The sequence below is a fragment of the Strongylocentrotus purpuratus genome, unplaced genomic scaffold (genome assembly GCF_000002235.5).
Source record: "Strongylocentrotus purpuratus isolate Spur 01 unplaced genomic scaffold, Spur_5.0 spur5_scaffold_6, whole genome shotgun sequence".
In the NCBI taxonomy this organism is placed as follows: domain Eukaryota; kingdom Metazoa; phylum Echinodermata; class Echinoidea; order Camarodonta; family Strongylocentrotidae; genus Strongylocentrotus; species Strongylocentrotus purpuratus.
In genome coordinates this window covers 10,658,827-10,674,478 of record NW_022145612.1, presented here as the reverse complement: position 1 = coordinate 10,674,478, position 15,652 = coordinate 10,658,827, and the positions used below count along the sequence as shown (strand labels likewise).

The following is a 15,652-nucleotide window of genomic DNA, read 5'->3' as shown; positions in this document are numbered from 1 at the left end:
TACAACAACTATAAAGTAAAATCACACTAATACTAACTTAGGAATCTTTTTAAATAATCTCATTCTAATCAATTTTCATAAGAATATCGTTTTTCTCCTATATTCTCACTCCATATAAATAATACTTGAATTGGAACATTAGATGATTTTGATTCATCTACAATAGCTCTGTAAATACACCCATGTTGACAACGATTACAGATGTGAAAATGTTTGCTGAAGTGTGTCCTTACTTGTTGACATAAAGTTTAAAGTTGAATTCCTCTTCTCCTCGTGTTGTATGTTCTTCCATTGCCATCTCGTCTTCTTCATCTAGATAAAGCAAGGTAATAAACATCAACTTTAGTTTAACACATTTTTTAATTTGTGAACATTCAAATATAATGATTTTATCCTAATATGATGGAAAAAAACAATTTCATACCTCCCCCCTCAATAGGAGATAAAATCATGGAAATGTTTTAAGTTGAAAACCTCAATGGCACAATGCAGATCAACCGGTTCTATTTCACCAGCTCGTTTTACGTGTCTTTGCTCACTACTCAGCTTGAACTCACCTTACAACCCCCCCCCCCCCCCAAAAAAAAAGATAAAAAATAATTGTTGGCTGGTACAATTCATTTGTAATCTTTAACATTCGGTGTAAATCTTATCCGATTATGTGATAAACAATTACCTGCCATTACAGAAACTCTATATTTACTGCAGTGGGCACACAAAAATATTAAAATGGCATGGAAAGGGAAAGACAAACCTTCTTCTTCCATTTCCTGTTCCTCCGCATCTGGCTCTGCCTCTGCTTGTGTTGGGGTTGGCACTAAAACACAAAAGTGAAAAAGGTTTAAACAGAACATACTGGAGAAAAGTTGAAGTAATCAGTATGTAGTATATCAAAGTTTTTAATACTGAGTTTTAAGCCTTGAACACAAAGTGACTTGAAAATTAGATTTATATGACATAAATTCTTTACATTCTAGTAAGAATCTTTCTACATTACAGGGATAGTTTTGAAACTTTTAGAACATAAATGTTAAATGGAATATGGTGAGTACAAATCTCCATGCAAATAAGACCAACAAAGTGATAAGAGTTTGAGACTTTCTTCGCTCGTTTAAATTAAAGCAAACAAGAATCTTGCAAAGATCAACATCTCTCCTGTCCCTTTGTGTTTGACCATTCTTTTAATTTAAGAGTTACACTCAACAACTTCTAACCTATCCTGTCAACAACTAGTTGAAAGGAGTGTCATGTGTTTGAATCCTCAAAATTCTTGCATTCACATATAATCACAACAGAATGAACAGATGTAAGATATACCATTGAGGTTGGTGAAGTGTATCTCTCTGAGTGCCATGAACTCTTCCTCAGGGTCGATGTCTGCTGCTCCAAACACCTCCCCCTCAGGCCACACCTCCCTATAAAAACATTGGATCATGTGAACATTCAATAAGCATCAAACATAGTGATTTATATGATTTAATGCAACCCATGTTTATTCAATCTCTTCTGTGATTGAAGAAGTGTACAAGTGAGAGCTAAGATCAAACATTTTACAGCTGGAAATACACTTTCCCTATTAATTGTACAATAAAAAATTACATTCATCATGAAACTATATCATTTTGTAATCTATTTTGAATAATAATAATGTATGAGAGAAAAAGTACTACAATCAAATATGTCTTACACATGATGCAATATAAAAGTGGATGTAAACTAAAGGCATATTCTTTGAGTAGTTTTTGAGTAAAATTGTAGTGAATAACCACACTAGAATTATGCTAGTGGTGGTGAGTGCCTAATACTGCACAAGAAAAGCTTATAAAATCAATACAAATTGGTATTGGAAGCCTTAAAATGACAAGATCATTTTAGGCAGACTGTAATCAAGGTTTCTTCAATGGGTCTAGGATCTTTGACCGTTTATGGTTCTATTTATGCACCCGTCAACCGGAGTCTTGAACCTACCCCCCTCAAGGATCGTCGAGCATTCGACGTCAACTCGACGTCGAATCTTGGGGTCGCCAAAATCTGAGCGTGGTGAATCTTTGACGTATTTTTGTTTGGCCGTAGTGAATCTTTACCTTATTATTTGTAGGAGAAGGTGAATCTTTGCCTCATTTTTTACCGAATGTTGTGAATCTTGAACGAATATTTTTCACATACAAGTGAACGAGCGTCGAGTGAAAAAATTATCGTGTGTGAACGAGCGTCGAATGTCTTTGACTCCAGGGGAAATGAGGGTTCAAGATTTTAACTGTGACGTGGAGCTAGCTACGTTCGAGTTCGGATTTCGCGCTAAATCCGGTGTCCACGAATATTAAAACCAGAAAATATATACCTTCTAAACCTTCTGAATTTGGAGTCAGCAGGGCGGTATTCCGCATGTCGCTAACTTGTATGGCAGGTTTTGTGATGCCATACAAGTTAGCGACATGCGGAATACCGCCCTGCTGATGAGTACCAAAAGTGTACCCCGATAAAGTTTTTAATTATTGAAGAGTTTCTAATATGTCTACACTCAACGAAGACTGCTTTGTCAACTGATCACATTTTGGGTAAATCATAATATAACCCGGCTATGCAGACGTGGGGGAAATTTGTTTACAGCTGCTGTCACGTTTTGTTTACTTGTATAGCCTGCGCCAACGAAAAAAAATACACGATGGCGACGGGGCGATTCGCCTCCTAAACCTTTGAAATCGCCACAGTAAATATCAAGACGAGGGCGAACAAAATTGATATATAATGAAAAATCGCCCCCGCCATAAATTGATATTCCCTGGGAACTAATAAATCAATTTATTGATTTGTCTGACTGAACTCTCCGTTCCAACTACCAACTCCAAAACTAGAAATTTCCATCAACATTTTAAAAGTTTTGTGATTGCAGCGGATCGGCGGTCGTACCTACTGCTGTAGCTAGATCGGTATCCGCCTAGCCTATAAAGCACGCGGCCAGGCCCGCGCCCCCGATGTAAATACGGAGTACAGATTCACAATACACAGAAACTAGCTACTCCAGTGCAGCGCGAGCCCGCACGCTTCTAGAGTATGAATTGAAGCAAATAAGTATTTGCGAGTGACGAGTGCTGAACTGCTAGCGACCAAATTGGTTCGTAATATGTTTATTTAGTCTTTTTTCCGACCCGAATTTTTATCATGGACAGTGCAATCCCATTAAAAATAATGTTATTCCGTCTCAAATTGTGTTATTTATAACTTAAAACCATTAAATGCGAGTATATTTTTACTGTTGTCCCACATACCGATATATTTGTTGTAACGAAACGTGCAAAATCAATGCCAGATTTTTTCCTGTAAAATCGGTATAGGTCTAAAGCTAATTTCGTAGACAGAAATTGAATTTTGTTATAAAAACCCCGTAAATAAATATATAAATGATGTTCCTATACCTCAGCATTTTTCTTACAACTGTTTAATTAAATTATATTATTTATATACTAGGCCCATTGTCGTTGATGCCTGCGCCGCGCCTGAGTGATGGCATCAATTTCAGTCTACGAAATGAAACTAGCTTTGGCTTGGCCTTTTATAGATTAGAATTAGAGTCTTTACGGGGACAAAAATACGACTATGATTTTGCATGTTTCTTTATAACAATGATCGTTATGTGGGACAACAGTAAAAATATTCATTTATTGGTTAAGTTATAGAGTCTAGATCTAAATAACACAATTTTAAACGGAGTTACATTTTTTTTAAAATGGGATCGCATTGTCCATGATAACAATTCAAATTCGGGACAGAAAAAAATACAAAATGACACAATATTACCTACCAATTTGGTTGCTAGTACTAGTAGCATGACGGCTAAGGAAAAACACAACTTATTGTTACAGCTTAAAATGAATTAGCCCCCACTTTTCTTAAAGTAGCCCCCATTAAAAAAAAAAATTCCTAGCCTAGCTGCGTGTCAGTGACAACATTTTCTTATATAAAAACAAGCAGTTGAACAAAACACTCCTTTTGACAAGTTTTAGCCACATGTATATGTAAATCATTAAGCCACACGTTTAACACAATGTGAATAACTCATGGATACGGAGATCCAAAAATAATAATTATTGGCGAGACATCGTAGCCGAAGCGGAGACCCGAAAAAAATAATTAGTGGCGAAATTGTACCTTTTTTTAAATTCTAGCTACCATTTTCAGAAAACAGATTGTTTCCACAAGTACTCATGATCAATTTATGTTTCCTTTACTTATAATCACTCTATCTACCATAAGTAGCGGTGCTGGTGAAAGGCCGGTGAATCTTGACCTAATAAAAATTAAGCAGGTGAAGACGTGTGGTGAATCTGCACCTAATATTTTTAGCGGCGAGGTGAATCTGCACCCTATTTTTCTTGGAGATGGGTGAATCTGCACCTTAAAAATAATTTGGAATAGTGAATCTTGACCTTATTTGTTACGAAGCAAGGTGAATGAGAGGTGAATCTTTGTGTCGGACGTTCAAGACCAAAAGTGAATAAGAGTGAAGTCTTGAGGGGGGTAGGTTCAAGACTCTAGTTGACCGGTGCATTAAAGACCTTACCTGGCTGCTCTGAACAAGGCCAGACCTTCCCCTGCTCTACCAGATCTCAAACTCTGCTGGATCCTAACCATTGCATCAGCTCTAAAGGACAGAAAATACAAAAGGGTATTAATGAAAGGTACATTTACTGTTGTATAGTCTTGTACTCTTTTTAATGGCAGCAATCGAAGAGTTGTACTGTATTAGGATAAATGTATATATAACCGCATCATTTTGAGGTCCTCTTTCAATTGGCAGCACTGTAGAAAATTCATTCTGAAAGTTGGCATGGTAAGGAAATGTACATAATGCAACTGAGTCTGAAAATCAAAGCAATAGCATGCAGTCTTTTCTGGAATATCAATTCAATATTTTTTAAGTTTCTGTGAGATTTATTATTACAATACAATATTCATTACAAATTGTATAGAGATAATCATTTGACAACAAATAAACAGTATACAATATAGGCTATTAATATGACTTACAGCACATAATAAATACAGTATGCCAAGAATTTAAAGGACAGACTGATTTCTGCATCTTCACCATTATGGATTCCTTAAGAATCATCACTCTATAACGGTTGCACGATGTATTCTCATACCTCTGTTCTTCCACCGGCATCTCAGAAGCAGCATCGAATGGGACTACATCATCTGGGACATCCTCTCTACCTTGGAGCATGGATGATAGTTCAGTAGCCAGGGTATCATCCCAGACCTGGGTGAGCTGGTTCTCTTCTTCCTCGTTGGTCTGGTTCTCTTCAGGTTTCTTGGCCGGTCGACCTGTGTACAAACGATCATGGAACAGGAGAATGGATGTTTGGAATGTCATGTAATATTGGTCATTTTACATATACCTTATGAATTGTCAATAAAAGAAAACCCCATTACAATGAATTATGAAGCATGAAACACAAACTTCTACATATAGCAAGATGTTGTATGCTTGTGAATTAGGAAGGGTGATAACCTTCAGTTTGGGTAACTAAAAATTGGATTGAATATCTTGCTCCAAATTTGTAAATTTCCTTAATTTCCAAATGAATGCTGAATCAAAGTATTAAAACGTAATCAAATCAAGCCAGCCATGGCCCTATAACTGCATGTCACCTAAAACCCATCAGAAGAAATGCATTTGATTGTCAGCTTGCGAACAAGATCATAAAATGTTGCTATGTTCCTCCCTGATGGAAATATCGCTACACTATACTAAGAGACCTGGCTATCCGAATTAAAGTAAACATTAAATAATGAAAACAAACTGATATGAGCAAGCTTACGTTTTCTGCGCTTGGCCTTCTTCTTGGTCTTTTTCTGTAGGTGCAAGAGAGATACATTATATGAAATTCATTCTAAGGAAATTCTGGTATTTTGCTTCTTTTATATATACATATACATATATATGTGAGAAAGAAAAACATGTAAAAACTGTAAAAGAGGCTAAAGATAAGATTTTGAGAATCTTTATCTGCATGAACACATTTTACAATTTGAAAATATTAACTGAACATTCCATTCTGAAATATGTTTACACAAGATTTTTCCTTTGATTCAATATTGAATTATTTTCATGGAAAGATAGCTGAAATTCAAGAGGATTCCCAGATGTTATACACCAAGTTATGTGACCAGTTATTATATGGTCATTAACTCTGTGTTAAATTTTATGCGTTAACGCCCTTCTGGCTCTCATTTTCTCACCTGCACGATAAGTGTCTTCTTGCTCTTGCAGTATTTCTCCAGCATCTTCATGAAGATGTGAGCTGATTCTATCAAGTCTTTGAGGTATGTCCTGAACAAAAGAGTAAACAACATACAAAATATGAATACTTGGATAAAATAAGATGGTAATTGAGTTTCATAAGTGATCTGAATCAACTGCGAGTATCAAAATGTAGGGTTCATTGATTTTTATATTGTTCTTTTCATATGTAACACTTTAATGGAATAAATTTTGCAATGATGACTGAGAGAAGAGGGAGATTGGTATGATTCTCTACACTATTATTTGCAAGATTTGCAAGAAGTGGCCACTATTTAATCATCGTATTATGAACAGCTAGCTTTCAAACATTGACTCTGATGAAAAATCAATTTGCTGTTCTTTAAAATATATCTTTATATATTTCATAATTCAGAGAAGTGGAATTAATTACATGGGTCATCTATAGACTAGAACGGTTATGCAATGAATAACATTCAGCTGCACATCAGCAGTTATATCTCAAAATGGAATATCTATGAGTTTTGTCAAGAGACTTCAGTGAAATTACCGTATTTCAATAACCATATTTACTTCATCTTGATCTGATTCTTTCATTCCAAATAATAATCATCTGGATTTATATAGCGCTTAATACGGAATACCTTCTCTAAGCGCTTTATAGATATTATTTTCCCCAGTCATCGGATTCATTCACGGACAATGTGCACCATCTCCACTCCCTGGGGAGTATTCCTATCATATGGTCACCGTGAGGGCATAGGCAATTACTAAAACAAATGCTTTTGTCATCCTACCGGGTCCCCATTTCTCTCCTGGGTATAGAGTGGCAAATGTAGTTTAATGCCTTGCCAAAGGACATTAGTGCTGTGTCAGGGATCGAACCACGACCATTGAATTTCAAGTCAAGTGCTTAAACCACTCTACTTTGACACTTCTACATACCTCGTGCACTTGACTTCATTGAATTTCTTGAGGAGGGTGATAAAGACCTCCCTGTACTCCAGCACATAGAAGACGTTGTTCTGGATTGCATCAGCAGACTCCTTCAGCTCTGGGTTGCTATGGGGACCAGTCATCTCATTCAGTGTGGCCAACAGTTCACGGTAAGCTTTCAGTGCAAGATGCAGTCTATAGGTAGGAAGGGAGGAAACAAATAAAGAATGCTTCAGGAAAGACATGATTTATAAGCTCTGAAAGGCTTTAGAGAACTATATATATATATATGACAGCTACACATTATGAGGTTTATTGCATATAACATCAAAATTTACATCAAGATTTGCCAGATTGAAATACTAAACAATCCCTTCAAGAATTTTCATGCTCCATGAACTCTATTTGGTTCTAGTATTTTTTTAACGAATGTAATGTAAAGTGAGATATCAGGATAACAGAGGGCTCAGCACAATTTTTTTTTCATTTGTTAAAAGTTTTAAAAAAATATCAATAAATCAAACAAAACCAGCAAACAAGGGTATCCTGATATAAATTACTTTTGGGGTCATTCAGAGTTACTCTTTGACCTCTGTTAGTGCCACGTCCTGCCTAACAGGATAAGACAGGGACCGTTTCACAAAGCCTTTTTTCAATGACAAAAATCAATCACAAATTTGCTGATAACTAATCAGAAGCAAGTAGCTTATATCAAAAACTGTCAGTTGTCACTGATGACAAGCTTTGTGAAATGCCCCCCAGGTGATCATGCAAGGACATACCTTTTAGACCAGGCAGCTGCCTCCTTCTTGTCCGTCGTCATCATGTCAAGATACTTGATGAGCTGGGTGTTCACATAGTGGAAGGCCTGGACGGAGAATGACTCACTACAAGCAAAAACAAAGAAAAACAATGATCATACTTAAAGGCACCGTTTAACAGTGTTAAATCTGAGATGCACGGCCTTAGGTGTCATCAGTGTCCGTAATATGGTGTAATATTGAAGCCCTAAAAGAAAATTGTGCTTCAAAATGATCAAGAAGTGTCTCAAAAAAGTAAAAATCTTTGAGTGACCCGGCTTTACCATACTCATTTTCCCCGATAGACTGTATTGTTTTGAAAACGCAAAATTTGGTTTTGATTTCCAATCATAAATATCTTGATAATCAGACAGGCGATCAGCTTGTAAAAGTCATGGGGTTCCTGACTGACCTAAAGGTTTATAATAATCATTGCAGCATGAGCTAAATCCAGGATTTTGTTTCAGAATCTGAGACAAAGTTACCGGCTCCCTTTAAGTTTAATACTAACACATGATTTAACCTCCTATGACAAATAAAACGGTGCAATATACAGCATAGTTATACTAAACAGTATACCTCCATTTCCATAACTCTCAATATAACTATAAAATACAAATATGAGGGTCCTGTCTCTTATTCCAGGCTGTGCCTTTACAGAAAATATATTCATAGAGTACCATCCTAAGATTATTTACCTTTAAAAAATACCACATAAAGGTCATGATGTAGCTTAATAAATAAAACAGTAAATGTAGATTTTTACATTGTAAGACCTTACCCATTTTCATCATATATGCATCTGTACCACATCAAACAAAGTCTATTTTTTTAAGAAGTGACTTTTATCAAAATAAATATCATCATAGTACAGGATTTTAATTTTATTAACGTTATTTTACTATACCTGATGACATCCACTCTGAACTTATATAGACGACTGAACTGCATGAAGAATTGCATTGCCCAGAAGTAGTAGGACTCATCATTCTCCTGAGCACGACGGTGAAGAATATGGTCCTGAAGAAACAAAATAGGACAAACAATTACTCAATGTATTTTCCTATTCATCAAGGAAAGTCAGAAGCTTGGGACTTGGGAAGAATACAAATATGAAAACCCTTGTCAAAGACGTTGCATACAAAATAAACACAGACGATGAAAGCAAACTATTTGGTCGCTAAGGAAATTCTTGTGATCCCTTAATCTTTATTAGGTAGAACCTGAAATGTTCCTGTGCATTGAAGGTGTGTGAATTTCAAAGATGAATCATATTGATAAAAGTTTCATGACAAAAAATAATTGATTAACAGCTGACATCATATTTTTTTTTTGCAATTTGTAAAACTCTCTCATAATTTGTCATTTAAATTTGCTAATGTTTTTTGGTTTTACTGTATTTGATTTCAAATTGTAGAGTACACAACTCATATTTTTAAAGTATTACCTCCTTTTCATCCATTCAAACTTAATTTTCTCCATCAAGATCAATCTAAAAATGTATTCACAAGCTTGGTGACTTGACATACCTTGACAGCATACATGAGTGGATTGTAGCAGTTATCAAGGAAGAGCATACAGAAGTCTTTGAGGAAGAGCCTGATGCTCAAGGTTGATCTCCTATTGATGGTCCCGTCCTGTAAGGGTAGTTTATTCTTGGGTTTCTTGGTGGCGTTCTTGGTACTCTCAAACGTCATGGTCTTGGCCTGCTGGAGGGGGCGGTGGTAGATGAGGTCACGATCGCTGATCGACTTGAAGTTGGTCATGTAGAAGGAGCCTCCGAAGCGAGAATGCCTGAATTTGGAAAACAAGAAAGAAATACATCTGCTGATTGTATGACATATGCTTCAGCAACAATTGCTTTGTAGACTGCAGTCAATTTTAAACACTAATCAACACCTAACTTAAACCCTACTATAAACATTATACAATATATCCTAATTCCAACACTAAACGTAACCTAAAAACCCAAACATGTTAAAATAAAGTTTGGAGGAAGTTCTGCTGAGGCACATATTGGATAATATTGATCTGTGTTACTTAGATGTGTACAGACAATAAAATGAACTCTTATCTATGATGACAAACTTTGCTCAATTATTCTCACAAGCATTATGTGAATAACATTTCTTTGCTGTTATAATCTTCCATACCTGCCACTAGCCTTCATAAGTCTCGATTTCTTCTCCAACAGCTCCCTTTGACGGATCATTTCCAATTCCTTCTCCTCTTTCAGTCTCTCACTGGCATGCTGCACTCTTCCAGCCTTAGCAATGGACTCTGGGGTCTAAAGGTCAGACAATATTGAAGCATAAAAGAATGTGCATTATTATCAGATATTAACAAGGGGACATTTTACATGTTTTAATTCTTTATCGCAGTTGTCACTTCCAATACAATTTTGACGGCATATTGAGTTGAATTAGCGTGAAAAGGATATTTTACGTTATCAATCATTTGAAAGAATGTCATGCTCAATTTGTGGCAAATAAAATGATTGGAATGATGGAGTATTACATTGATACCAACGGCAGTTCATATGTAACTAAGTTCAAGTTATTATCAATAGCAACTTGGTGGTGTCCGTAATTAGTAACTGAGGTGTCTGTTAGTCAAGTAGGATAACTTTTTTGAATGTACATCATACTTCAAATCACACGACTTTTATGCAACAAGGCACTGAAAGTGAAAAATAAAGACAAAAAGTTACTAAAAGCTAGATGAAAATCAGGGCACCATATATGGATGAAAAGACAAGTAAACAAGGAATATCTTCAGCATTCCACAAACACTTTTGTGTTTCAGAAAGAGTCAGCGTCCTATCCTTTGGGGGAAAGTCTTTTAAGCTTACAGCTTTACCGTATGTACATGAAGTTGAGTATCTATTGCTTACTTGTTCTCTGAGCATATGTGATATGATCTCTATTGCATGCATGCACCACTGCTGCTCTCCCTCTGCGCTAGCTATGTAGAGAATCAGCTTATCCATCCCACTCACATTGAGAGCCCAGAGAACCTGGTCATGGACGCTCGCATCATCATCAGTTCTCTGTCAAAAACAAGAAAGCATAAGAACAAAATATTCATACTATCCTGATCCTTTGCAAGATAGAAGTTTGTTAAGATGTCATAGTTAAGTGGTTTTAAAATACGACAGGAGATCAAAGGTTATGGGTTTAATCCTGGCATTGCAATCAGGTCCTTTGACAAGATATTAATCTATAATCCCCATCCTCTATCCATGTGTGGTAAATGGGTATGTGGTACAAAGCAATTTCTGGACAGATTTAAACTTCAAAATTGGGAGCCCAGCTAAAGCTATAAATATGGTAATATTTGAGTGCTTGAGCAATGACACCACACATGTTTCTGCAACAACCTAGCAAATGCTCTGTAGTGAATATCCTGCTCTAACCAAATTCATACCATCAACCCTGGAACACACACCATCCCTGATCTTATAACCCTTAATACCATAAGCTCACCCTAAAACTCTGCTTTGGGTACTATGTGTGGTGGACATAACCATCCTACAAGAAGCCAGCATTTTACAAATTACTTCAATATCAGCATAAAGAAACCTTCATTCACTTTACAGGAAAAAAAAAAATCTCTTTTGATTTGTGTACCTTCTCAGCATTAGGGTCGGCTGGTATGTGGATGACATTCCTAACGAGGAGCAAGATGCGTTCCATGAGAAGGGTGTGGTCTTCACGACGACTCTCCCATTCCTGGTAAAGGGATTAGAAAAGAGAATAGAATATGAATGTGGAATGCGAAAAATATTGATATCAACATGTCTAGGAAATCATCAACTGAATATACCTAAAAGCACATTCTCTTGGTATCTGCTTTACACTTTTGAAATGAAAGTAACACATTGCATTCTTTATAAAGATAAAGCATTTTGTGTAATCCAAGTGTTTGAAAGGGGAAAAAAAAGGAAAAGCACTAAAATTATTATTTTTCAAGTGTACTAGTGTAATTCATAAATCAAGCTAATGTGTAATGGGCTCCAGTATCAGTTAAACAATAAATACATTACTGAATCTTAAAAAATGTTATTTTAACTAATAACCCAAATACTCTGAATAAGACTTGATCATCTATAATTCAAAGTGGGAAAATATGGCCAATGTTTGACACCATTTTTTTTGGAATTGATGAGAAGTTTTTAAAAAAAATTGGAAAAAAAAGATTGATATTTCAATGAACTTATTTCTTTTAAATAACCAGAAAAAAGGGAGAGGATTGGATGAAGATCATGAAGGGAAGACATATGAGTAAAATATGATGAAGTAACAAACTTTTATTGAGTATTCAATGTTTTCATACCATATCCAGCATCTTCTTAAGTTTTCTCGCCATGACAGCCATAAACTCTTCGGAAGCAAATGCTTGTTTGTAAGCTTGGAGATCGGACAAGACTTCCAGGAAATAGTTGCGGAACGTCTTATCATCAGGGACATTCTGGAAGCACAGCTCAGCAGGTTGGGTCAGATTAACCAGAAGTCTGATGGATGACAAAATAATGGTGGAGGTCACCATATATTTGAAAAAAAAGTTCTCTTCACATGTCACTGAACTAGTTACTTTTAACATAAAATTCAAATGATTTAAAGAGTAAAATTCTTTTCAGCTGCAGTAATGGAGACTTTCTCTTGAGTATTCCCAGCCACAACCCATAATATGATATGAGGCAAATGTACAATTGTTGAAGTTCTAGAGATCTTGTGGTCTGTAGGGCTCTGGTAGCAGGAGGTACTTCAAAGATGTTCCACAGTGATAACAATAACTACATATTAGGAACAGTAAGAAATACTTTTCACAACACAATGTTTTATTGTTTGATAAACAATTTGATAAGAATTAAATGATTGATCTCAAAACACCCCTAACATTTTATAGAATTTTAAGAAACAATTTTTCAATGTTCAAGTGAGAACAAAAAACAGACAAGAAAAATCCATGTATTATCACATTGCCCATGAACTACTAACAAGTTTCAGGATCCCATTTTATTGATATCAGAGTCGTAAAAAAATCTGAAAAAAAACAACAGATTGATTATCGCTTTTACAATGAAATCCTATCAAGATGTAGGATCATACTTTACACTTCAATATCTAAGTGATGAAAAATAACTGGCAGGAACAAAACAAAAATTCCTTTCGCAGTTCTTATAAAATTCTTACCTGATGGTTGTTTCAAACAATTCTTCATCCTTGCCGTACTGCTTGGTTAGTGGTATCAGATCATTCTGCAGAATCTGAGCATGACCAAGTTGACGTCGAATGCTGCACGTCTCATCTTCTCTTCTCAAGAAGCGAATGAGATCCTTGATAGTTTCTGTTGAAAAGGATGAACAAATTTACATTTCTGTTTTTAAGGCTGATAAAATTACAATAAAATAATGTCATTATATCCATCTATTTTTCTTGTGTTTTGGAACATGAGAACATTCAATGGACCACCATACACAATTTTCATCACATGTACAGTGCCCATGAAAACAATTTAGCTGTCCGTGCTTTGGTTCCTGGGCTAAATAGTACTTAAGAGTTAAGAATACTTTGATTAAAAGTGTTCCAGTCCAGATAACAATTTCAACACCATATACTGTGCATAAAACATCAGGGTCAATTTGTCTTTGGTAATGAAATAAAGAGCGTAATGTATTATTCAGACAAAAAATAATTCACATGATACATTTGAATAATAAAACAAAATATATATTTTAACAGGAAGATCTGAGCTGCATTGTTCTCTTACCCAAGCAATCTGGTTCCTTCTGATAAACATGACCTTCTAAGAACCCAAGAGCATTGCAGGTCGCTAGCAATTCACAGTTCATGTTGACTGGATTAAGAACATCCACAGCCATTTTGCTTGCTGTTAATTCACCCAATCTGAAATTTTGAAGGCAAAAAAGGAACAATATCTTTATTCTGTTCTGTTCCTGGTCCTGAGCCTCGAAATGGGATATTGTTGACAAATAAGAACGTTAGCATTTGAGAGAGAGAGAGAATGTGTAGTGAAATTTGAACACTTTGGAGGTGACTCAGGGGAGTCTCAGGTTGGGTTCTTGGAAAGAAGTTGAAACAAAAGGCATCTCTGTTGCTGCATCCTAGTGGCAATGATTTTAATACTAAAATGAAAAGAAATTTTGTGGTTAAACCATTTGAAATTATCATACAGCAGGTTAGGGGTAAACAAAAAAATATGTTGTATTGCCCTTAGCGACCGACCAAAAAATCTTGAAATTTACGGTCTGCTTTTTTAAAGCGTCTGTTAAAATAAGAATCGTCCACATTTTCGCCGACGTTCACATTTCCGATTTGTGCCTTGGCGATGCGAAAAAATGGATTTCGCAATGATTTTCTTGATGCATTTTAACATTGACTTTCACATTATGAGCTGTAAATCCTTGAGAAGACGGACAACCCACGAAAGTAGATGGTGAACTGGTGTTATTTTCTTATGTGGAATCCGTTTTTTGGCATCGCACATGCATGATATACGGACACTAATTCCGTTTCAAAAATGGCTTTTTCCGTTTCAGAAAATCTGGAATTCCTTGAAATTCCGTTTTGCCACTGATAACTACTCAAAAACATGTGGACGGGACTGGATAAACTTGATGCAAAATACTAGTGAAAATATACGAAAAATTATCAAATTTAGATTTACCAACTTCAAATTCAAACTTAGGCAGACTAAAGTTAGCGGAATGTGTCAAAACATGACATATTCCTGACGGAACAATACAGAAACAAAAACAGAAACAGAGTAGTACCGACTTCGACGAAAACATTTCAGTCTTGGCTGTCATGTCAGCGATCATTCGATTTTAGGCGCACATGCCAGCCCCTTTTTCTAACTGTACAACAGCGTGTGTACAATCTCGCCGCACAATAGCGCCAGCTGTTGGCGTGTGTGTGCCTAGTATTACGTCTACATAATACTAGGCGCCTAGCTGGCATAATAGGATCGTTTTGCTGCTACTTGTACCGTGTTTTGAGTCACGATCTCTATTGGTCCAGCGAAACAAAATGGCAGCGCCCGGTCTCCTAAGAATCTGACGAATATCGTTAAATATTCAGAGTTATTAACCATGATTTTAGGCCCAATATTTTTTTCACTGCATAACAAATCACAAAAATAGTGTAAGTTTTACGATTTTCTTCTTGTAAAATGAAAAGTTTTGAGGTGAAAGGGGTTTTCCGCGACTTTCCGTTCGAAATTGCATTTTTCGTGAATTCCGTCCGTTTTCCGTGATCGCGGAAAATCAGTGTCCCTAATAATAACATAAACCATACGAGAAGTTTTAATTTTTACTGATAGCTTCAGTTTGAGGTGCAGAGCTATCCTATATAGCGAAGAGACGGTATGAGCGACAACGTTAACATCGAAGCCATAACCGGAGGCTTCCCGGTGATCCAAATTCAGGTGGAAAATGAAATAGACCCTAGACTATGATTAAAATTAGTAAAAAACTGTGCTAAAATTCCTTTGCTTAAGATTAATGGATATGAAACTGCTAAAAAATGGATACCAAAGTACACTAGCACCCAAAATGGTTTATGATTCAAGATATGCATAGCATGACCCACATTAATAGAGTACCGTAAATCTCTGTGTAGAAGGC

General features: G+C 36.0%; 1 protein-coding gene across 1 annotated transcript in view; it reads right to left on the bottom strand.

Annotated features, from left to right (window-relative positions):
* LOC579123 (protein timeless homolog) overlaps positions 1–15,652 on the bottom strand; it is a 29,457-nt gene that overhangs the window by 8,961 nt on the left and 4,844 nt on the right. Inside the window, exons 2-18 of the mRNA XM_779257.5 lie at positions 13,777–13,913; positions 13,200–13,353; positions 12,340–12,517; positions 11,634–11,735; positions 10,898–11,053; positions 10,158–10,291; positions 9,534–9,798; positions 8,912–9,024; positions 7,987–8,091; positions 7,214–7,399; positions 6,247–6,337; positions 5,826–5,859; positions 5,148–5,328; positions 4,562–4,642; positions 1,318–1,415; positions 755–817; positions 234–312 (exon numbers count right to left, since the gene is read on the bottom strand). Of these exons, the coding sequence (XP_784350.3) occupies positions 234–312; positions 755–817; positions 1,318–1,415; positions 4,562–4,642; positions 5,148–5,328; positions 5,826–5,859; positions 6,247–6,337; positions 7,214–7,399; positions 7,987–8,091; positions 8,912–9,024; positions 9,534–9,798; positions 10,158–10,291; positions 10,898–11,053; positions 11,634–11,735; positions 12,340–12,517; positions 13,200–13,353; positions 13,777–13,888 (2,132 nt within the window). The 5' untranslated portion in view covers positions 13,889–13,913. The remainder of the gene's footprint in view (positions 1–233; positions 313–754; positions 818–1,317; positions 1,416–4,561; positions 4,643–5,147; positions 5,329–5,825; positions 5,860–6,246; positions 6,338–7,213; positions 7,400–7,986; positions 8,092–8,911; positions 9,025–9,533; positions 9,799–10,157; positions 10,292–10,897; positions 11,054–11,633; positions 11,736–12,339; positions 12,518–13,199; positions 13,354–13,776; positions 13,914–15,652) is intronic.